The following is a 23,428-nucleotide window of genomic DNA, read 5'->3' as shown; positions in this document are numbered from 1 at the left end:
TTACTTTCCTTTAATTATTTAAATTTTTTTACACCAACTTTAAAATCACCTACTTTAAAACAGCTGCTGTGGTGAGTTCCTTGTAATTACAGAGTAATTACTACAACATGTGCAGACTGTAGAATAAAGTATTGAGTTGTTTCCCCACAATATCATCTATAATCTGAACCTTTAATAACTGTAAATCACCTGTATGACATCTTGTTCAGTGATACCTACAGTACAAGTTTGTACTGTCCAGGATGATTTGGATGAAAAGATTAAAATAAACCTTAAGATAAAGCTTTATGTTCAGTTCTTCCAGCTGTTCCATCAATGTCTTCTCTTTGCTTTGACCTTCCTTCATATTCTCCTCTATATACTGGAGCTGCTTTTTGACCTGGGACATAGAAAATTTAAAAAGAGACAAAACATTTGATCAAGTACATGTTCACACAGTGTGTAGTATGTCTGACTAAACACACTACAATCCTTTTTTTCCAAAAACTAACATTATTTTAAAACACTTCGGATGGATTTGAACACAGTTAAAACAATACTTTCACACAACACATATATTTTCTGCCGAAATTTAATTTACAGCATATGTAACCTTATTGCTAAGTGAGAAAGAAAACTGCCAGAGGGAAATTAGATATTAGATATAGAGTGGTTTCTTTTGTGTTTAACAGTGGAACTTCACAGTAGTCTCTGTTTTGTTCTTATTTTTTCTACAACAAAGCAGTTAATACACATAGAAGAGAAAACCAACTAAAGGGATACAGATATTAATTTGGGTAAAAATATGTGTTCTTGGTCTTGCTGTTTCTTTGCAGCATCTGTCATGTTCTTTTTCTCAGTCTGAAACTGTGTTTGCAACTGGAAAGTAGAAGAGAAATATTTTTTTTTCTTATAAAAAGAAAATAATTATTATGATTTAGTAATTGTGTTTCAAATGCTTTTCATATTACATAAATATCCTGGCCTAAATGAATTATATAACTGGACTTACTAAATATGTTCTAGTTTTTTTCACATGAATAAAATATAACATATTCTGAAATTACAGTTCTTTCAAGAGATCAGTGTGTTTTAATTTTTGTGTATTTGAAACTAACAAAGTTTCAGATTCTTATCCCAAATGCTGTGATGAAGCATCTTTTAATTAAACACACAATGCAGCAGGGTGAGAAATCTCAGAAATTTGGCAAAAACCTGATATTTAAACTAAACTGCAATCCTGTATTTAGTATTTATACTGTGAAAATATTTTATCGGGCGATGACCTTTGTGTCAACACCTGTTTTTGTTTATAATTTAGTTGTAATAATAAAAACAATTATTACTATTAAGATTTCACCCTCTGCACACAACCGTACATTTGCTGTAACATAAAGTATTAAAATGTCTTTTCACACTGTAACATATGAATCCAGGAGGACATGTGATATTCCAGCTTACACTCAAGAGATGTAAAAAAAAATTCAGCAAAGTAAAAAACAAAAGTACATGATATTCACGTTTCACTATCTAAATGTTCTCTTATACAACAAACCTTTACATTTTTTACTTGTTAAAGAATTTAATTAAAATATTTTTTTTTACTTTTAATCTGGATTGTGTTTGTTATGGATGTTGTCTCTGATGTTAAAAATTAAATGAATCTGTCTTTTAAAAAACAAACAAATGGTAAAACTAAACCAAACTCAGTCTCAGTAAATCATGAACCTCTTGTTTCTTGGACTCCAGCTCCTTTTCCAGCTGCTGTCTCTGATCCTCACTCCTCTGTTTCTCCTCTTTGAGCTTCTGAACTTCAGTCATTAGTTGATTCACCTGAGAGCAGAGAGAAGACAAAGACAAGATGAGAGACCTGTTCTCTTATTAAGGTCAATGACTTCAAACTAACACTAACACTTTGAACATGAAGCTCCTTCATCTTCTGATTCTGAACTAAAGTCACTGATGTGGAGGAAAATGTGTTACATGAGAATTATACATGTAATTTACCATGCAACCAAATATGAAAACAATACAGATATGAAGTGACACTAAAACAAAGAAGTAGGTGTCTGCAGGATAATTCATGTGAAAAATAAATATATAAATATGAACCTGCTCTTTTGTGGTTTTCAGCTCCTCGTCCAGAGTCTGAACTTTATTCCCATCTTCTTCTCTCCTCTGTTTCTCCTCATCAAACTTCTGCCGAAGAACTAGTGGCCACTTAACCTGAAACAGACATTTGAAATAGCACATGTTGTCTTCTAGATAATGTGTTTAAACTATGAGAAACACCGTGATCTACATGTGGAAGTTGATTCACAGCAGCTGAAATTTTTTAATCTCTGGAGATATCCAGCTCCAAGGCTGGTGGTTTATGTTGCTTTCAGTAAATCTCAGTTTGTCTTCTTCTGTAATTTAAAGATTGTTCTACTGTTAGAATGTGTGTCTGCAGCTGCTCTTGTTGTCTTCTTCATTCCTTTGTAAAAACATATCTTTCTAAGTATAATTTAGATTGTTTTTTTTGTTTTGTTGTTGTTGTTGTTTTTGTTGTTGTTTGATTTCTCCATCTGTTGAATGACATCTCCTGTTTCTTAACTTACATGTTTGGTTTTTATATTATCTTGTCCATTATCCAAGACCTCAATTTTCACTGTTTCATTTGTCATCAGCTGCTCTCTCTCTTGTTGTCCTTCAGGTTTCTGAGCTTTACAAGGATTTTTTATTTCTGTAACTGTGAAATTAAAGCAGAGGAATTTAAATCTAAGAGAAAGATATTTCACAGCATTAGACATTTCAGTTTCCAACAAAACCATAAAAAAACAAAAAATAAAATGATCAATTAAAACCCTTGACAATTCGACAAATTTAATAATATCCCACATTTTATCTTAGAGCAATAATTTATTACACCTAGATAAAACAACATAAAATTCTCAGTTACACAATCGAAATCTGCTTGAAACAGGGGCATTTTTTCACAGTTACACTCCCCGCAGAAGGAAATTCAATTTTAAATCCATAAGGCCAAACTGCAATACAAGCCTAAGGTAGAACGTAACCTCAGCAAAAATAGCTTGAGATCTGCCTGGAATAAGATAGAAAGAAGGTGGCATTAGAAGGGATTTCATCTGTCCTACAACTGGCCCAAGAGATCAATACTTTATTGATCCCCTTGGGGAAATTGTGGTTGGACAGCTGCTAGACAGTATGTCAGCACTACACTACAGGGTTTCGGCGTCTTGTCCAAGGACACCTCAACAAGTAGCCAGGAGGAACTAGGAATCGAACCACTCACCCTGGGGTCCTGCTTAGGGGACTGCTCTACCACTGCCCCAAGAGAAACAACGGGTTGTGCAGACTTTCAAACACTGCACAGCAAGAACAAGTCCTTTTCCTGATGCCATTGCCATGCCAACAGTCTAACTCCGAGGAATTGTGATGAGCAGCTGGGTCACATTTTCACTTACATTCCCTCAGCCAGTAAAGGGTGCTGACTCTGTGGAAACAATTACTGTATCTGTGGTTCCTGTTTCTAAGCTCTCCCACCCCAGGTCACTAAATGATTACAGGCCTGTAGCATTAATCTTACTGGCAATGAAATATTTTGAGAAATTAATTAGAAAGGTCCCCTTTTGGAGCCCTTGCAGTTCCCCTATACAACTAATAGAGGAGTGCAGGATGCCACGAGGACACTCCTTATCTACATCTATAAACACCTTAATAGTAATGGGAATCATGCATGACTGTTGTTTGTAAATTTCTAATGAGCATGTAAAATGGTGAAGAGACTAAGTGAACAGTTTGGTTGTTGGCTGGATCTTGGACTATTTAACCTCCAGGACTCTGGAAATGATAGTGAACGGACACTTCTCAGACCACAGTATCAACTGGTTCACCACAGGGCTGTGTTCTTTCTCCTCTCTTATACATCTTATACACAAACAGCTGTATCAGCAGGTTTAAAAATCATCATATGGTAAAGTTTGCAGATGACACAGTGATAGTCAGCCTGTTGAACATCGTCTCATGGCCCTGAGTTGGATTAATTTTTTAAAAGGCGCACTGAATCTTCCCTTGAGTTCAATGTAACTAAAACTAAAGGTGTGTATTGATTTTAGATGTGATGCACCAGGTTCTCTCAGCACTGTAATAAATGATCAGGCTAAAGATATTTATATAATCCATGATTGACGATAAATAACATTTGAACAAAATACAAACATGATGTGAAAGAAAAGTCAACAACAGTCTATATACAGGTCTCCAAGTTTCAAGTTCAGAGATACAAACATTATTTTCTATCCTCAGCCATCAGTATGGTGAACTTAATGACTTTTGACTGTGTCTGTTTCCTCTGTGTCATGTGCTACTGTGCTGCTACAAAAATAAATGTCCCTTGGTGAAGTATTAATTGATTGATTGATTGATTGATTGATTGATTGATTGATTGATTGATTGATTGGTTGATTGATTGATTGATTGATTATTATGGATAATTTTTATGTGACTCACCGGTTTTGTTTAGTTTCCATTTCCATACAAAAAAGACAAGTAAAATCAACAAAATGATGCAGACAAACAAACAAACTGCAAAACCAGCAGTGAGATGAGAAGTGGACTGGACCTTTAAAAAATCATCTGAAATGAGAAAACACACAATAACATGAACATTGTATACAACTTGAATTCAGCTATTTGAAACGAAACAGAAATCACATGATAACATGTTAAATTTTTGATTTTTTTTCAACTAACCTAAGATACAGATCTGTGTCTCTCTGGTCTGGTTGATGTTTCTCTGTTGGACTCTACAGGTGATGTTGTTGCTGTGTCTCTTCTCCACAGTCACTCTGCTGCTGACAGTATAGAGGTCATCAGGACCTCTGACTGTCTCTGTAGGTCCAGCAGAGAGGATCTTTCCCTCAGTGTCCAGCCACAACAGCTCAGGCTCTGGATACCAGCCTTTAGACTGACACTGTAGAACCATCTGTCCTTTATTTATGTCAATAGTGGCTAAACTGATGACAGGTGAGGCAGCAGCATCTGGTGCTGCGAAAAATGAATGTGTTTAAAACAATGGCCAGTAATATGAAGATGAACAAATGTGAACAGTATAACTGTGGAGTCTACAGTATGGTATTGCTAGAGAAAGTAAGTTAACTGCAACTTGCATTTTTTTTGGTTGTCTGCATAAATTGGTCATGAAATGTGATCTGATCTAAATTACAAATATTAACAAACATTTTATTTTAAAGATGCTAAATGTCATGGTTTCGGCCTGGCCCCGGCCGGCTTTGGTTTTCCTCTCTCACTCTTCCTCTGGACTCCGCCCACCAGCCACTTCTCTCCCTCTGCTCCCAGCAATCACATGCACTCACCTGATTGATTACACCTGGTTTCCCCCTCAGTATAAATACTGGCCTGCTTAGCTGTTTCCCCTGCCAGATAGTCTGTTTTCTTTACCCGGACACTATCCCACATCATTCTTGGACTGACTCATTTTGGATATTTTGGACTCTGCCTGTTCTGGACCCTGTCTCTTGCCTGACTCCCCTGGTGCTGTGAGTTCTGTTTATTCCCTGTTGTTCCCCCTGCTCACAGTACCAGACCTGGACCTGTAGCTACCTGATTCCCCTTCTCTGACCTGCACCCCTTCTACCCTGGATTCCCCCTCTCTGGACCAGCCTGACCTGACCCTGCTTCCTGTCTACCCCTCTGGTTCATTGAGTTTCCCCTGTGATCTACTGTTTCTGTTTGCATCTCCCTGTGTTTTGACCTGGACTGTCTTTCTGTTGTGGATTTTGCCTGTTGGATTTATCTTTGAACTGCCTTCTTGTGTATGACCTCAATTCCCCTCGACCTGAGTTTAGCCTGTTGATTTAGTGTTTGGACTGCCTGGTTCTTCACCATTAACTGTTTACCAACACTGTGTTTTGGACATTGGTTCTCGTCACGTTCTGTGACTGTCATTATACTCTGTTTACACTCCTGGACACTCTCTGCTGGTTGCCCCCATTCACCACCTCCATTGTCCTCCATTCTGTCCATGTGCTCTCCATTGGTCGGCCATTTTGGTTTTGAAGTCACTTCCGGTTTCCAACCAGACCACCATACTCACCCTGCACTGACAAGTTTCCTGCACCTCATCTGACTCACTCCCCTGTACCTTGGTTATTAATAAAACCCCTGAAAACCTTCTCCTGTACCTTGTCTTATCTCTGGCCATGGATTCCTTCCTGCAGCTTGTGACACTAAAAGACAGTCGGGTCTTCAATGAACATACCCATTAAATATATATAATAAAAATGTGGGGGGAAAAATAAGTTATTTATTTTTAATTGGTTTGACCGCCTTTGGTACCAATAACCTCAAGTATGTGCTGCTGTGGATTAGACCTGTAACATAATCAGGAGGATTTTTTTTACAGATCTGCTTAAGTTCAGTCATATTTTTAAGATGTCTGTGAATGTCTCTCTTGAGGCCATTTCATGGCATATCTGAAAGCTGAGCCATGGCAACTGGACTTCTAATCCACCAACACCCTCAGACAAAAACTTGTCCACCCAAAGACTGGACTCCATAACACACAATGAGCAACATGGTGTGTGCAGTCCAGTGCAGTGAAAAATGCTCTAAGCTGGAGAAACCAAATAGCCGCTACACAGGAGCGTGAACCTGAATCAGCTGTGTTCCTTTATCTTAAGGACAAAGGACACTTGTTCCAGGACAACGATGTTCACATATTGGACAAAGAGGACAAGTGGTTTTAAGAGAGAAGTCTTGCAAGTTCAAATCAACATCCCCTCGCTCAACAGAGGTTGAGGCCTTAGACATACCCTGTCTTCTATTTATCATATTGCCCTTTCACCCAGCCACTCCAAAACGTGGATTATATAATAATAATGAAATACTTTATTGATCCCCTTTGGAAAAATGTAGTTGGACAGCTGCCAGATAATACATGCGATACTACAGGATTTCAGTGTCTTGTCCAAGGACACCTCAAGTAGCCAGGAGGAACCCAGAATCGAACCACCAACCCTAAGGTTCACTCCCCACCTGAGCTACTGACTTTGATGAAGATCAGCTTGCATTTAATGATCGCATTATGCAGAAATTATGCAGCAGCATTCAAATGTTCACTTATTATGTAAAGACCATACTTACAGAGTTTTCAACCATTAAACTGTTAAGATGGCTTTTCACTTTGGAAGGAGCATGTTAAAGTTCAATTTGTTGTTTAATATGTATGATTTATTTAACATGACTTAATTTCAGCTGACAAAACTTCTAAATAAAATAAAAGTGAAAGTTTAACATATATATACAGAAAGAGTAAATGAGCATGAAGCTCCTAGTGCAGAATTAATTTGTTTCTGTCCAAGATTTTCTTTATGACATATCACAGATATAACTTTTTAAAATTTACAATGTACAACCAAATGTATCATTGGCTGAAAGTTGTAATAATCTTCTCAAATGTTTTCACTGCAAACACAAGACCAAACTGCAATGTATTCACATACAGTATCTATCTACCTACCAACAACCAGTTCAACAAGAGATTCTTCATTGTTGTCTGGTACGTAGCATCTGTATCTCCCCTCATCAGCAGGTTTCACTTTGGTGAGTTTCAGTGAAATGTTTCCATGTTTCAGTTCATCAGAGAACAAAGATGTTCTTCCTTTGTAGGATGGATGCTTTAAATTTACAAGGTCTTCATAAGAACGCCACACAGAGACAAATCTGGGATTCAGGTCAGATCTCGTCCACTCCAACGTCATTGCAGCAACGTCCACAGCAGGTTCAAGTTGACATGGTAAAATTATGTCTTCACTAACTGTTGCTACTATTGGCTGAGATGGACCAATTAACTTAGACTGACCTGAAAATAAAAGATCTGGGTTTTAATTCCTGCTGTAAGAACTCATGGATGTACAACATGTAAAAACTGAATAGATGGAGCCACAGGACTTGGTGTTAACTGCATTCAACAACATTATCTCACAATAGATATTGTTACCAAAAACGATGAATGTTCTGTCAGCACAAACATGTCGAGTCTCTGCACATGCAGACTTACAGTACATGTAGTTAGTGTTTTATCTTATATGAAAACGAATATGTCAGGGCACTTATTACAGCTACAGTCACAGCAGCTAAAACTACATATGTCATCTTTAGCTTTGACATTTACTGTTCAGACTGACAGAATCACACATGACAGCAGCTGGTTATAACACAGTTTAGTGAACTAGAAGAAAGAACTTTGAATTTCTTGTATCTATCTACTGAACTCCAGTGATTCAAAATTGTGCTTTAGCCAACTGCCACATCACACTGTTTTATAATACAGGTCAGCTTATTTGTGGATGTAAAACCTATTGTAAAGAAAGTCACATTTTATCACTCTGTATAAACAAAATGGTGACCCTTTAACTTAGCATGTAAAAAAAGAACAAGTTACCTCTGTTAAGGTGCACCAGGAGAAGATGAACAAACAGAACACTGGTGGTTCTGAGCTGTGGTCCAATGGACAATTTATTCATCTGGTGAGATATTTAGTAGTTAGAAAAACAGAAAGAAAACATTGATAGATGTAAAACATTAGTGTATGACAATTATGTTTCTGAACTTGTGTTTAGTCAAAATAAATTAATAAAAAATATATTGTACTTATCTTGTGTGTTGGCTTCTTTTAAAACACAATACCTCCTTAAATTAATAAAATCCTGCTATACATTGACCGGCTTTAAATTGTACTCATTCTTACAACAACCATACACATACCATCATCCTCTGCGTTGATGTAAATAATTTATTAACCAAAATGTAACTGTGTTAGAATTGAAGTCTCATGTTTATACAACTAATAAAACATGTTCATGTAAAAAAAATCATACTTTCACTTTCACCAATGCATCTACACAGAGTGTTAAGGCAGTTAAAATTGCTTTTTTGAATCAATACTTTATTTTCAGTTTTATTATAGAAAACATTTATTTTAAAAATGAAGGCATTATCTCGTTTAAAGTTACTCTTTGTTTATAACTATATAAAAGCAGCAACATAATTTCAGGGTAAAGCTAAAAGTTATAAAGAGTCTTTGTAAGTTCACTTGGAAACTTACAAGCTCATACTTTAGTGTAGTCTAAAATATAAAGTATTTTTAAATTAAGTGCTAGAATTTATAAAATGTCTGCTTACCTGTTGCATGTTCGATTATTTACAGAGAAGGGCAAAGTGTGTAAATGACGGATTTAGCTGAACTTGTCCTGGACCTTGTGACAACCTGGTTCTACCTGTCTGATGAAACCTGTATACACCTGTTTCCTGGTAACGCCCACTTGCTCTACTTTTATCTTTATCTTTAGCAGATGAATTTATCCAAAGCAACATACAAGGCAAAGTCAGGCTCAGCAAGGTCTTGCTGCTCTACCTCTCTTGTCAAACATTCAAAGGGACTTCTACTTCATCCAAGAGGACAGGGGTCAGTCAGAGCACTGTGCTCAATGTGCAAGAGACTTCTCTGTGTTTTCATATCAGTGTGAATCTTTACTCCAATCCCCATCACTCTGTGGAAGAAGCAGCATTTTCTTTTCTTCTGGCAGCAACTGAACTCCAGACAAACCTGGATTAAATTCACTGACTGGATTTTCTTCTTCTGCTAATAGTAAATAACATTCCACAAAAGCCTAAAATGCTGTCTTTGTTATTTATCAACTCTTACCAGATTTAGTTGTTGCTGCTAATTCAAAATTAATTAAGCCTGTGGCTTCGTAGGGCATTTGAAATTGTTAAAATGATACCTGATGGGCGGGGTAACTGAGTCTGGGGCCTGGAAAGATAACAGTAGCAATATCCACAACTCAGTAGTCAAGTCCATAAACAGGTCATAACCAGAAACATGCAGACAACCAGAGCTGAAGGTAAGAGAATGACTTACAGTTCAGCAGGTTTAGGAAAGAAACAGGGTCTAAAGGTCTGGTCAAGGTCATATTGAAGGAGTCAGAGAATCCAGTGAGCAGGTGGCTGGAGAGTGGCTTGTTTTGAAATGGTACATCTAATACATACAATGGTACAACAATCTGGCAAGTGTGTGAGGACTAAAGGGCAGCTTCTAAAGGTAAGTGCACAGGGGCAAGAGGTGTAGGCTGTTTAGTGAACCGAAAGATGGAGAGTTAAGTAGTTAATATATGGTCAGACAGAAAGTGGACAGAGGACAGGGCAGCTGTGTTGTGACCAGTGAGTCTGTGAGTAGAAACTGAAAAAGAAAACTAACTGGGGCATGACCAGGCAGGAATCATGACGGACTGAGAATTTTAATGAGGATTATGTGGTAAAATAAGTAATTAAATAAGTACTGCTTTTGATCTTTTAAAGGTCAGGTTATTGTATTTATTAATAGAAGAATGGTGTCAACAGTCTCATCTTTATACAACTAATAAAATATGTTCATGTAACAAAATCATACTTTCACTTTTACTAATGCAGTGATATCACAGAAAATCAAGAGTTTATCTAAAGTTTTGAACTGATTCATTAAAAAATGTCAAAGATCATTTAGTCTTATTAGAACCACAAAACTGTAAAAAATAGACTATAAGATTATTTTTTTTTACTTGTCCTGTACCATTAACATGATTAAAAGTGAAATTAGGCTGGTTTGAGAAGAGCCAGCTCTGTGCAGATTAATTCACAGGTGATTAGCACTCTGTGCATGCTGTTTGATTTTCTATCTGACTTGACCCTGACTTGCTGTGTTGTGATCTGTTTAGTTAATGTAGGACATGTATTCATTTCAGAATTAATGGTTAACTGTTTTTCTGGTTTGTGTGAAAATAAAGTAAAATAATCAACCAGATTTAATGTTTCACAAATATAGTTTATTTTTTGATGGAGTAATTTTGTGTTGTGTAAAACACACAAAAACAAGATTTTTAAAGGTTGTTAACATACAAGCAAAAAAAAAGTACATAAAGAGGAGCATAGAGAAAATGCTACTGAAATCAGTGAATCAAACGAAACAAGTCTATTTAATAACCCAGGAATAACTTACTATCTGAGGTAATAAAACTAAAGCCGACCTAACTACCCAAACATTTATCACTTTATCTCAGTAGCTCACTGTGAGTAGAGTCGCAGTGAAGTGAAGTAGTGTAAAGACAATCATGGAGAAGCTCAAAGTTTATAGAAAACTTTATTGTACAGTGCTGATGTGGTATTCCTACAGTAGTCATCCAACCACAGTGATGATATCTTGACTGCATTTGTTAGGTCACTGGGATCTGTATCAGCTGCAGATGCTGATGACTGGGCTGGCTGGTGTCATTCTGCTCCTAAGGCTCATCCTTGACTCTCTCCAGCTGCAAACACAACACAGTATTTACTTATGTTATATCTTAATTAATGAAGTATTACAGACTCGGCTTCTTCTCTACTCTGTATCTCATCAATAAATCAATGTTTTGTGTAGACAGAAAAAAAAAAGAAAAACTTAAATGACTGGATAGATTATTGATTTAGGTGAAAACATGAACCTCTGCGATCGTCTTCTCCAACTCAGTCTTCAAGATCTCAGCGTTCATCCTGCCCTGTTGTTCAGCCTCATGCAGAATTTTTGACTGGTAGAAGAAAAGATGATAAATAATAAATATAATTAAAAAGACACAACATTTATTCTGGCTGAATTTTCCTTTTGTTTAGTTGTGGGATTTTTTTTTTTTCTTTTCAGTTTCAGCTGCTATATATTTACTATATAGTTACACTTAGTTTAAGGGTGTTTCAATGAGTATGGAGTATTTCCTGTTTGTATATTGGAACAAAGGTCTGAATATAAGTTTATTTGAAATGAATAAAGTTAATCTCAAACAGACAAATCAGACTTTCAGACACCTGCCATTCCCTTCACCAGTAAACACTGAATGATGATCAGATTGTTTTTCTCCTGTTCCTTGTTATTACAGAATTACAACAATATGTGAAGACCGTAGAATAAAGTTGTTTCCCCACAATATCATCTATCATCTGTACCTTCAGTGACAGTAAGTCACCTATATTACATATTCCATGGTACCTGCAAGTATGTATTAGTTTGTATTGTCCAGGTACAACTTTAGAACAAACAGCTAAAGTCTAAATTTGGTTTATTAAGCTGTAGACAGATGATTTGGATAAAACGATGAACCTTTGTGTTAATTTCCTCCCACTGTTTGTTCATGATCTCCATTTTGTTCTCAGTTTCCTTCATCTTCTTCTCCTCAGTCTGGAGCTGCTTTTTCAACTGGGAGGTTGAAAAGATGAACAGAGACAAAACATTAGATCAAGTAAATGTTCACACAGTGTTTAGTCTGTCTGACTTCTCATTTCCTATTGGTTGGAAGGTAGAATTAAAATCATGTACTGTCCATGTAACATAAGCTGATTAATCAGTGTTTATTCTGGGTTCACTGATGTAATAAACTGAGTCGATTAGGTGATCTGTTGATTTTTATATCTTCATTTTATCTTCCATATGTTTAAGAATTCTTCTGACCAGAAGCCAGCAGAACTCCAGTATTGGTTTTGTTTGTTCAACTAGTGATTGAAAGACAATTTAGAGTTAAGTTACTCTATGAGTTCTAGTAAAACAAGAGATGAATCTTCCAAATCTTACTTTTTTTTGCTCTTATTATTTACATTTAGCATAAATTAAAATCTTTCCCTAATCCAATATTTACTTGAAACATACTTCTAATCTATTATTTTTCACACAACAAAATTTACTGTTCCAATTTAATTGATATAAAACATAATTTTAAGACACTAACATCAGCTTCCCTTGAATACACCCAACCTCATGCAGGCATTTGGTCTTAAATTTGGTTCTGCAGCTTGTCAACCTAGCACTGCATACTGTACATCCACCCCAACTACCTCATGGTGACTGACTTATACAGGAGCTTCATTCAATTAAAAAAATAGGTTTCACCACAACATAAACAAATTAAGTTTGATACTAAAATGTATTCACAGTTTGGTTTGAGTCTAATTATAGTTTTTAGGAGACAGGGTTGCTGCAACAAATCAGTCTTGTATGTAAAATTTGAATAGAAAGATACAGAAGCTGAAGTTGAACCTCTGTGATTTTCTTCTCCAGCTTCTTCTTCTTAGCCTCATTCCTTTTCTGCTCCTCAGTCTGAAGCTGTGCTTCCAACTGGGTTGTTGAAGAGATGAAAGGTCATGATAAAAATAATTAAAATTAATAAAATCATTAAATTCAAAGACAAAACATTTATTCTAACTGAATTATTAAAGAAAACATTTGAAGGTTTGGAGCATTCGAAGGTGCTTCAGAAATGTTTGACTTCACTTCATCACTTAAAATGAAGTAGGTTCTTCTCTTGTTCCTCACCTACAATTGAATCATATGATTTATATATTTATAAGCACACTCAGTTAAAAGTTAGTTTAGATCAGGGAAAGACAACCATGGTCACTCTCTGTTCTACCTACAGCTGATCAGCAGCTGGTGTCTCACATTGAGGATGGTTGGAAAACAAACTCTGCAGCAACACTTGAGGACCAGTCTACCAGTGGTTTAGAGAGTCAGACTAAAGGCTATGATCACATCATCATTATTTATCCAACATATTATATTTATGTTTTTAATGACTGAGGGAACACCATATCCCATATGTCCCAAATGTTGGTGTTCTAAACATCACAGTTTGACAAAAGAGTCGTTGCAGTGAGAAAGAAATGTGTTACATTATGGCTTCTGTGGTGCTATGGTTCCCAGAATCCTTAGCTCTGTGCATATCTTGTTTGTCCTCTTCTCACCTACCCAGCATTCCCACATTGTACTTTAAACACCTGGCAATGACCTAGGATCAAGGTAACAACTCAGTTGAGGAGTTTGCTATCAATGTTCACACCTTCTGCTGTAAAATGTGTTTTATTCAGGGTTAGCTGAAAGTTTAAAGAATGAAATTGCAGCATGAGACCTGCCCCAAAGACTTAATGGACTTGTTAACATGGCAGCAAGAATAGATCAGAGAATAAAGGAGAGAACTAGAGACCTGATCCTCTGGAGATAATCCAGACTGCATAGGTCAAAGCAGCTTAAGATCAAGACTTTCCCTCATGGCTAACATGTTTGGATCTTATCAACAACCCATTGGTTTATGCAGAAGATGAAAAGAGCAAAGACAGACAGAGAATTGATTCGGATGAAAAGAGAAACCTCTGTGATCTTGTTCTCCAGCTGTTTCTTCTTGGTCTCAGCTTGCTTCATCTTCTCTTCCTCAGCCAGGAGCTGCATTTTCGGTAGGTAGGTCAGAAACAAGAACAGAGTAAATCCAGTAAATATATATATACATATAGCTTGTTTCATGATACCTAGAATTATGCATTTCTTTGTACTGACCACATACTCCATTACAACAAACAGGTACACTGAAGGATTTGATTTTATTACACTGTAAACAGATGACTTTGGTGGAAAGATGAACCTTTGTGTTCATGTCCTGCCACTGTTTCATCAATGTCTCCACTTTGTTCCGTGCCTCCTTCAACTTCTTCTCCTCAGCCTGGAGCTGGCCTTTCAACTAGGAGGTAAAGAAAGATGAAGAAAAACAGAATATATGATCTTCTGGCTGACTTATCAAAGCTTTCCAATCGTTCCTTTCCCAAATAACTGGCAGAGCGACCCTTAGTGGCAACATCTGCTATCAAGCAATAACTGGCAATGAGAATTGTACATGGCTGTGGAGGAATTTTGGCCTGCTCCTGTTTGCAGAATTGCTTTAATTCAGCCACAATAAAGGGTTTTTGAGTACAGTGATAACAACCTGTTTAAGGCCATGTCACAACATCTCAATAGAATTGATGTTTAGATTGGGTTTGGACAGCCGTTTTACCTTTAGTAAATGAAATCATCATTTAAAAAATTCATTTTTGTATACAACACAAGCTAAGGTTTAATTGTTTATGGTTTAAGTTTTTATTCTGAGTTCACTGGTAATCAGTTGATGAGTAGATTTTTATATGTATTTATTATTCAGGTCACTACTTTATTTAAGTAATGAGTGTGTTAGCTAATAATTATTTACTATTTCCACATTAACCTGTTGTATCCTAGTGATCCCGGTTTCTTGATTGCCAGCTTTTTATTATGATATGTGATGTAATGTGTTAATTATGGTCACAATTTTGAGAAAACAACAATACTACAGAGACAGAAAAACAGATTTTAGATGAAAAAATGAACCTCTGGGATTTTCGTCTCCAGTTGTTTCTTCTCAGTCTCCTTCCTGTTCAGTCTCTCAATAGGGAGCTGCCTTTCCAACTGGTTGGTAGGAGAAATTAGGTTGAACGGTTAATTTTATCAATAAAACAAAATATTGATTCTGACTGGATTATCATTAATCATTAATTAAATGCTATTCTGTCCTCATGATTAAAAGTAAAAATATTTTCATTTTTTGTGTGGTTTATGTTTGTTGTAGAATTTTATTTTATTTTTTTATTAAAACATTTGTCATTTGAGATTGAAAATTCAAACAAATGGTGCCATTAAACTATACCTAAACTCAGTGTCAGTAAATCATGAACCTCTTGTTTCTTGGTCTCCAGCTCCTTTTCCAGCTGCTGTCTCTGATCCTCACTCCTCTGTTTCTCCTCTTTGAGCTTCAGAACTTCATTCATTAGTTGATTTACCTGAGAGCAGAGAGAAGACAAAGAGAAGATGAGAGACCTGTTCTCTTATTAAGATCAATGACTTCAAACTAACACTAACACTTTGAACATGAAGCTCCTTCATCATCTGATTTCTGCTGATTCTGATTTTGTTTTTGTTTTTTTGTTTTGTTTGATTTTGATTATTGTTTCATTCCCAATCAACTGACTAAAGAGTTTCTATCAGTGATGATTATGGTAGATGGTCTTTAACATGGCTACTAATCTAAGAAAAGGAGCAAATGTTGAAGTCGCCATGGATTTAAAGAGTTTGAAAGTTTATCACCGCAAAGTACAGAGAAGAAAATTGTTGTTTATCACCATATGTACTGAATTCTGTATAAAATGTTTTAATCTCCAAAACATTAAAGCAGTAAAGTTAAGGAAACATAAATGTTGTGTCGATGCCAGATTATTTAGCCATGTCTGCATCTGTTTAGACAAGTGATATTTATGCATACAAAATTAAAAAAAACTAAAGATTCATTATATTCAGATACATGTATAAGAGAAACTGAAAAGAAACAAGTAGCTGTTTGGAGAAAGAAACCTGCTCTTTTGCGGTTTTCAGCTCCTCTTTTGTGACGTGAACTTCATTCTCAGCTTCTTCTCTCCTCTGTTTCTCCTCATCAAACGTTTGTCTGAGAACTATCGGCCACTTTCCCTGAAACAGAGATTAAAAACTAGATGAGTTTCCTTTCAGTGAATGTGACTGAACATACAGTGTGATGAACACACCACAAACATATTGTATCATGTGATTTGTAGCATTTCTTGTTTGTTTGTTCCAGTTGGAAACACTCAGCTCCTCCTGTGTTCAAACTCTGCAGTTCAATCCAAATCAAACTGACCTTTAACCAGATTACCCTCAATAAGATCACACTTCATTCTCAGTCACTGTCTCACTGCAGTGACTCTAAAGAAAACACTGGGATCTACATCTGGAAGTTGAGTCCCAGCAGCTGCACTTCTTTCTTGTTACTTCAGCATGTTTCACTACTCATCCAAGTAGTTTGGTGAGTCTGAAGAATTTAATTTCAACATGATCTCTTACCAGAAAGGACGAGGACCCAGCTGGAGCAGCTTGACTTCTTCCCAACTGAGTAGAAAGAAAGACATTAAGAGAGTAATGTTGTTTTATTAAAATCTTGTCATAATGTATTAGCATTCTGGAGAGTGTCACCTCCATAGCCATTACTTTGATGGGTTTCTCTGAGTGGGTCCTTATTTTTTTCTCATCCAGTTCTTTGCATCACAAAAAGGTTTTTGATGACATTAACCATGGTACTTCCATTATGTCCATAAAAGTATTTGCCTTGTCCTAGATACTGTGTATTCTATACTTTACTGCGTATTGCACTTGTGGCTAGTTGCTAAACTGCCTTTTGTTACCTTTTACTGTTACACGTTTAATGGCAATAAAGTTGAATCTAATCTAATTCTTAAATGTCTGAACATTAAATCTAAATTTTGCTGCTTTTCTGTTCATGATTAATTTAACAGAATATTTAACTTTCAGTTTGGTTCATGTTGGTTTCAGTTGAACAGATACTTTAAGTCCCAGTTTGTCTTCTGTCATTTAAAGATTTCTCTACAGTCACAATTATAGTTGTTTATCTATGTGTCTGTTATTCATTTGGGGAAAACTTTACTTACATGTTTGGTTTTCATTACCTTTTGTCCATTGTCCAAAACCTCAATTTTCACTGTTTCATTTGCCATCAGCTGCTCTCTCTCTCTATGTTCTTCAGTGGAAAACTGATGTTCAAGTTTTTGAATTTTAGAGTGATTCTTAATTTCTTTATTATCTGTTAAGATTTTGAAATTAAAGCAGAAGAATTAAAGTTTGAAAGACATTTACTCCTATTCATAAAGATATCACAGCATTGGACATTCCACTTTAAAATCACATCATCTACTAAAAAATACATAGAAATAAAACTCTGGCAATTTGACGCATTTTATATTGATGTGACTGATAATTTGCAGCAGACAGATATTATTAGTCATGATGTTATGTGACTCACCATTTTTGTTTTGTTTCCATTTCCAACCAAAAAAGACAAGTAAAATCAGCAAAATAATGCAAACAACCAAACAAACAGCAAAACCAGCTCTGAGATGAGAGGAGGAGGACTGGACCTTAAAGAAATCATCTGAAATGAGAAAACACACATTAACGTGAATATTGTATGAAACTTTTTTTTTTTCCTTTTAAAGTGAAAGTTTATTTGAAACTAAAACAGTAATCACATCACGATTTTTACCTGGAACATGTATCCGTGTCTCTCTGGTCTGGTTGATGTTGGTCTGTTGGACTCTACAGATGATGTTGTTGCTGTGTCTCTTCTCCACAGTCACTCTGCTGCTGACAGTATAGAGGTCATCAGGACCTCTGACTGTCTCTGTAGTTCCAGCAGAGAGGATCTTTCCCTCAGCGTCCAGCCACAACAGCTCAGGTTCTGGATACCAGCCTTTAGACTCACACTGTAGAACCACTCCACCCTTATCTCCATCTATCCCTGCTAAACTGATGACAGGTGAGGCAGCAGCAGCTGATACTGAGAAAAAACAAAATGTTTCAAATAATAGTCAGTAAAATGACAGACAGTAAATGCAAGCGCAGTACAGTCTAATTGTAAAGACACACAAAGTAATCATTGTAAAAAAAAAAAACTAGGTGAACTATTTGCAATTGCTAGTTTCATGCATAAACCCATCATGAAACAATGAAAGTCACAAAACACTGTCATGTTCTTTTATTGTAGAATTTGAATGAACACACATATTAAACGTACAAGGATAAACAGTGGTTTAAAAAAGTAAGTGAAACTATTTGTAGTAGCTGGTTGAACCACCTCCGACATCAAATACCTCAAGTGAGTACTTCCTGTAGCTGTGAATTAGACTTTCACAGTGTTCAGGGGGAATTTTGTACCATTCTTCCTTATAGAGCTTCAGTTCAGCCACATTTTTAGGATATCTGGTTGGAACACCTATTTTACATCATTTGCAGCAGCTCTATTGGGTTGAGCTCTGGTCTTTGTCTTTGAAGATAAAAGATAGAAGGACCATCTGTGAGGAAGAATGTTCAGAAATTGCTACTGAATGTTATGCAGGTCTTAACCTCAACATCAGGAAGTTCAGATTTAAGGTTATTGCTGCCAAAAGTGGTTCAACCAGTTACTCAAAAAAGTTTGACTTATGTATCTACATTACTCTGTACAATTAAGGAGATAGTTCGAGACAGAACTGAAGGATTTAACTGGAAGAAATTTAGAAAACTGCAAATAGTAACTGAGGGTGAAGCTCTTATTGGAGGATTTACCGTTGTCTCTCAGTTATGAACTGCACTGCGCAGTACAAAACTACATATATTATTTTTAGCTATAATGACGGTTTCTGTACAAACTGAAAGAATCAGACATGGCAGCAGCTGGTTATAAGATGGTGCAAAGAACTAGGACTGCAAACTATATAGCTCTCATATCCATCTATCAAGCTGCAGTGATACAGAGTATTTAACCAGTCACAGCCGTCTTTACAACCAGTGACAGTTTAATTCTGTACATAATACGGTATCATAATCAGCTGTCTCTATGCAGCAGAGAGGATATACAAACTATTGTGAGGAAACACAGATATTAGCAAGATATTACAAAGTAAAATAACATTTATTTTCATGTTGCAACATTTGATCACTTTATTTAAAACAAATGATGACACTTGAACTTAGCATGTAAAAGAACAAGTTACCTCTGTTAAAGTGCATCAGGACAAGATGAACAACCAGAACACTGGTGGTTCTGAGCTGTGGTTCAATGAACAATCTGTTCATCTGATGAGATATGTAGCAGTTACAGATACAGAGAAGAAAATGTAAAAGGTGTCTAGGCAAAGTAAATGAATAAAGTCATTTAATTTTACCACATGGTACCTCCTTATAATAAAAAAATATACTTCTACATGTTGAACTACTTGCTTCTACAACAACTAGGAATATACTGTACCACTATCCTCTGCATTCATATTATAAATGATTTATAGATATTAAACTACATTTAACAGAAGTGGTAATTGAATGCTACAGCTGTAACAACATCTTCACTGGCTATAGTCTCACCTTTACACAAATAATAAAATATGTTGCTGTAACAAAATCATACTTTCACTTTCACTTATGCACCTACACCAATTCAATTCAATTCAATTCAAATCAGTTTTATTTGTATAGCGCCAATTTACAACAGAAGTTATCTCAAGGCACTTTACAGTGTAAGGTTTAAGATATTTATACAAAAAATTATAGAGAAAACCCAACAATCCCAATTGAGCAAGCTTTAGGCAATAGTGGAGAGGAAAAACTCCCTCACCAAAGCTGTGCCAGTTAAACAAATGTGTACCTACAGGTTATTTGCAGATTTGTTGTGGCATAAATGTATTTCAAATTATACTAAGGATTATTTAAGTATTTTACAGTTCATCAGATAAAACCAGCTACATAACTCGGCATCAAAATTACATTATATTTACGTTTTTGTCATCTCAGTTTTTACAAACTTGTGCTTTAGCATAACTTAAAATAAAACACAATTCTGGCAAAATACTATAAAAAAATACAACTTTTATACCTGCCATACGGTTTTTACCTTTTTGTCTGTTATCATCTATAGTTGGAGGCTAAATCCTGAGACCTTTAGCTAATTATGGGTTAAGGTAAGAACAATTTAAAGGATTAATAATACATGTAAAATATAAAATACTTAGGCCTGAAGACAACGTACCTGTTGCATGATGTGTTGATTTTTTCCACAGACTGCAAGGATGAAGTTTCTAAATCATGAGTCTAACTTGAACTTGTCCAGCAACTTGTGACAACCTGGATCAACCTGCTTGTTGACACCTGTATACGCCTCCTCTCTCTAGTAACAGTCACTGCCTCTACATACTGCACTCACTGCAACATCCACAGTCACTTCTACTTTTATGCTGATTGAAGGAGTGTAGAAGACAGAAGAAACCATTTATTGTCATCATATCAGAATACAACAAAAAAGCAAATTCAGAAAGATACATTTAGACTAAACCAGCTATGCCACATTCTCGCAGTTATAAAGCACATCATAAAAAAGAGGGTGATAAAAAAGTGTGTTCTGTCTAAAATATGAAATCATGGAAAAAAAATATGTAAAGCTACCATGAACCATGCATGCACAGAGAAAGGAACACAGTATCTGCATCTGTGACTAGGGCAAAGACTGAATACTACCAGGACAAGCTCAGCAACACCACAGACACCAGAAACCTGTTCTCTCCTTTCAACTCTCTACTCTATCAACCCCCACCTCCACCACCCACCTGTCTCACAGCTGATGACTGCCTCCTTTTTCACCAACAAGGTGGCAGCTATCAGCTCCCAGTTCTCTCCTCCTGACGACAACATTCTTCTAACTAAACCAACGACACATCTTACTTCATGTTTTCAACACTATCAGAGGACGATGTATCCACTCTCCTCTTCTCAAATCGCCCGACCACCTGCTCTCTGGATCTGATCCCCTCTACTCTTCTTCAAGCTATCGCACCAACACTAATACCAGCCATTACACAGATCATCAACATCTCTTTCACAACAGGCACCTTTCCCACCTCGCAGGCTCAGATTACTCCACTGCTGAAGAAGCCTTCTCTGGATCCCTCCCTTGTGGAGCACTACAGACCATTCTCTCTTCTTCCATTTCTGGCCAAGCCCCTAGAACGTGCAGCCTTCAACCAACTCAAAAAAGAAAGAACAACCTACTTGATGATCAGTCTGGCTTCAAGAGTGGTCACTCCACAGAAACAGCACTTCTGACTGTTGTGGAATCTCTATGGGTGTCTAAAGCTGCAGGTAACTCTTCTGTCCTTATTCTATTAGACCTATCTGCAGCCTTGGACACTGTGAACCATCAGATTCTCATGACTGCACTCACAGACTTGGGCATCTCTGGCTTCGGTCATACTTTTCTGAACGAACCTTCAGGGTATCTTGGCAGGGGCGTGATTCCCACTCATAAATTCACCACCGGTGTACGGCAGGGCTCAGTCCTTGGTCCTCTTCTTTTCTCAATCTATACTTCTTCTCTAGGCTCTATCATCCATTCTCATGGCTTTTCCTATCACTGCTATGCGGATGACACACAGCTCTTCCTGTCTTTCCCGCCTGATGACTCATCTCGCATCTCTGCCTGTCTCTCTGACATCTCTGCTTAGATGAGAGAAAGACACCTTCAACTTAACATTCCCAAGACTGAAATCCTATTCATCCATGCCAGACCTTCGACACAACACAACATCAGCATCAACATTGGATCTGCAGTGATTGTCCCCGTTAAGACGGCCAAAAATCTGGGGCTCATCATTGATGACCAACTGACCTTCACGGAACACATCACCACAGTCTCTAGGTCGTGTAGATTTGCCCTCGACAACATCAGAAAGATCAGACTCTACCTGACTGAGTACACGACCCAACTCATTGTACAGGGGTTGATCATATCTTGTCTCGACTACTGCAATGCACTACTGATGGGGTTACCGGCATCCACAACCAAACCCCTGCAGATGATCCAAAATGCGGGATCATGCCTCATTTTCAATCAACCAAAAAGGTCACCGCTCTTCAGATCTTTGCATTGGCTTCCTGTGGCTGCAAGGATCAAGTTCAAAGCTCTGTCTCTTGCCTACAGAGTGGTTAACTCCACAGCTCCATCTTATCTCAGTTCAATCATTCAGGTCTACATCCCCTCCCGTCAACTGCGTTCGGCCAGTGAAAGACGTCTGGTGGTATCAGCACCACACAGTCGACACCAAGAAAATCTCTTAAGCTCAGTGATCCCACGATGATGGAATGAGCTGCCAAACTCTGCACACTCTGCATTGCTGAAAACAGAACTCTTCCGCATCTTCCCTGCAAAAAAAAAAAAAAAAAAAGAAGAAGCAGAAACAGAAACAGAAACAGAAACACTTTTTTTAATAGGACTTTGCTTTGATGTTTTTTCTCCTTGACTTAGATTTTGTTTGCTTGCCTTGTTCCTCACTTTGCTTTGGATAAAACCTTCTGCTAAACGACTAAATGTAAATGTAATGTAATGTAATGTAAAACATAGAGGGCCAATGGTTATGTTCTGTGGTTTCTTTGCTGCATATGGCACAGGGGGTCTCAAATCTCTGCAGGGTACAATGAAATCTCTAGACTATCAAGGCATTCTGGATCAAAACATGTTGCCCAGAGCCAGAAAGCTTGGTCTCAGTCACAGGTCATGGGGCCTTCAACAGGATAATAACCGAAAACACACAGCTAAAAAATCCTTCTATGAGACATGATCAAAATCATATTGAACATCTGATATCAAACTCGCAGGGCCATCACGTCCCTTTTGTATGTTTGACTACATTTGTTTTGCCTGATTTTATAGATAGACATAGTTTGGTGTCACTTGCAAATCAATTGAAATGTATTAATATATATATATATTATGTCTTATAGGAGAGAGAAACTGTATATAAAGTGAAAAGTATCCTTCTGGTGGCTCAGTGGGAAGATCATCTGCTTTGGATGCAGAAGGTTTGGGGTTCAAACCCCACCACAGGCACCAGGTGTGTCCTTGAGCGAGACACTCCACGCTAGCTGCCCACTGCTCCCCCAGGGGATGGGTTAAATGCAAAGGAAAAGTTTCATATGTGACAAATG

At 36.9% G+C, this 23,428-nt stretch overlaps 3 protein-coding genes across 5 annotated transcripts; all 3 read right to left on the bottom strand.

Moving 5' to 3' along the window:
• Window positions 1–174: 174 nt before the first annotated feature.
• Window positions 175–17,780, bottom strand: LOC113168557 (ribonuclease Y-like). Of its 3 annotated transcripts, none has more exons than XM_033326615.1 (5): window positions 17,353–17,780; window positions 16,751–16,795; window positions 16,247–16,360; window positions 1,708–1,812; window positions 175–379 (listed from the first exon to the last, which is right to left on the bottom strand). In XM_033326615.1, the coding sequence occupies exons 1-5, from the start codon at window positions 17,416–17,418 to the stop codon at window positions 206–208; spliced, it is 504 nt and encodes a 167-aa protein (XP_033182506.1). In that variant the 5' UTR covers window positions 17,419–17,780; the 3' UTR covers window positions 175–205. The 3 variants fall into 3 exon arrangements, with proteins under 3 accessions (XP_033182506.1, XP_033182507.1, XP_033182508.1); XM_033326616.1 differs by having other exon boundaries at window positions 17,371–17,780; XM_033326617.1 differs by lacking the exons at window positions 16,247–16,360; window positions 16,751–16,795; window positions 17,353–17,780 and adding exons at window positions 2,092–2,205; window positions 2,580–2,710; window positions 3,275–3,297.
• On the bottom strand, window positions 5,316–9,266 carry LOC117153030 (myelin-oligodendrocyte glycoprotein-like). The gene is made up of 4 exons (XM_033326614.1): window positions 9,187–9,266; window positions 8,447–8,528; window positions 7,523–7,864; window positions 5,316–6,230 (listed from the first exon to the last, which is right to left on the bottom strand). Exons 1-4 carry the CDS (start codon window positions 9,193–9,195, stop codon window positions 6,154–6,156), a joined length of 510 nt encoding a protein of 169 aa, XP_033182505.1. The 5' UTR covers window positions 9,196–9,266; the 3' UTR covers window positions 5,316–6,153.
• On the bottom strand, window positions 10,879–15,675 carry LOC113168480 (golgin subfamily A member 6-like protein 2). Its single transcript, XM_033326611.1, has 8 exons — window positions 15,574–15,675; window positions 15,230–15,307; window positions 14,472–14,567; window positions 14,204–14,275; window positions 13,097–13,174; window positions 12,167–12,262; window positions 11,520–11,603; window positions 10,879–11,345 (listed from the first exon to the last, which is right to left on the bottom strand). Exons 1-8 carry the CDS (start codon window positions 15,664–15,666, stop codon window positions 11,319–11,321), a joined length of 624 nt encoding a protein of 207 aa, XP_033182502.1. The 5' UTR covers window positions 15,667–15,675; the 3' UTR covers window positions 10,879–11,318.
• Window positions 17,781–23,428: the final 5,648 nt, after the last annotated feature.

Source organism: Anabas testudineus, chromosome 18 (assembly GCF_900324465.2).
Source record: "Anabas testudineus chromosome 18, fAnaTes1.2, whole genome shotgun sequence".
In the NCBI taxonomy this organism is placed as follows: Eukaryota; Metazoa; Chordata; class Actinopteri; order Anabantiformes; family Anabantidae; genus Anabas; species Anabas testudineus.
Note: the sequence above shows the minus strand (reverse complement) of the source record. Positions and strands in the feature narration are given on the sequence as shown.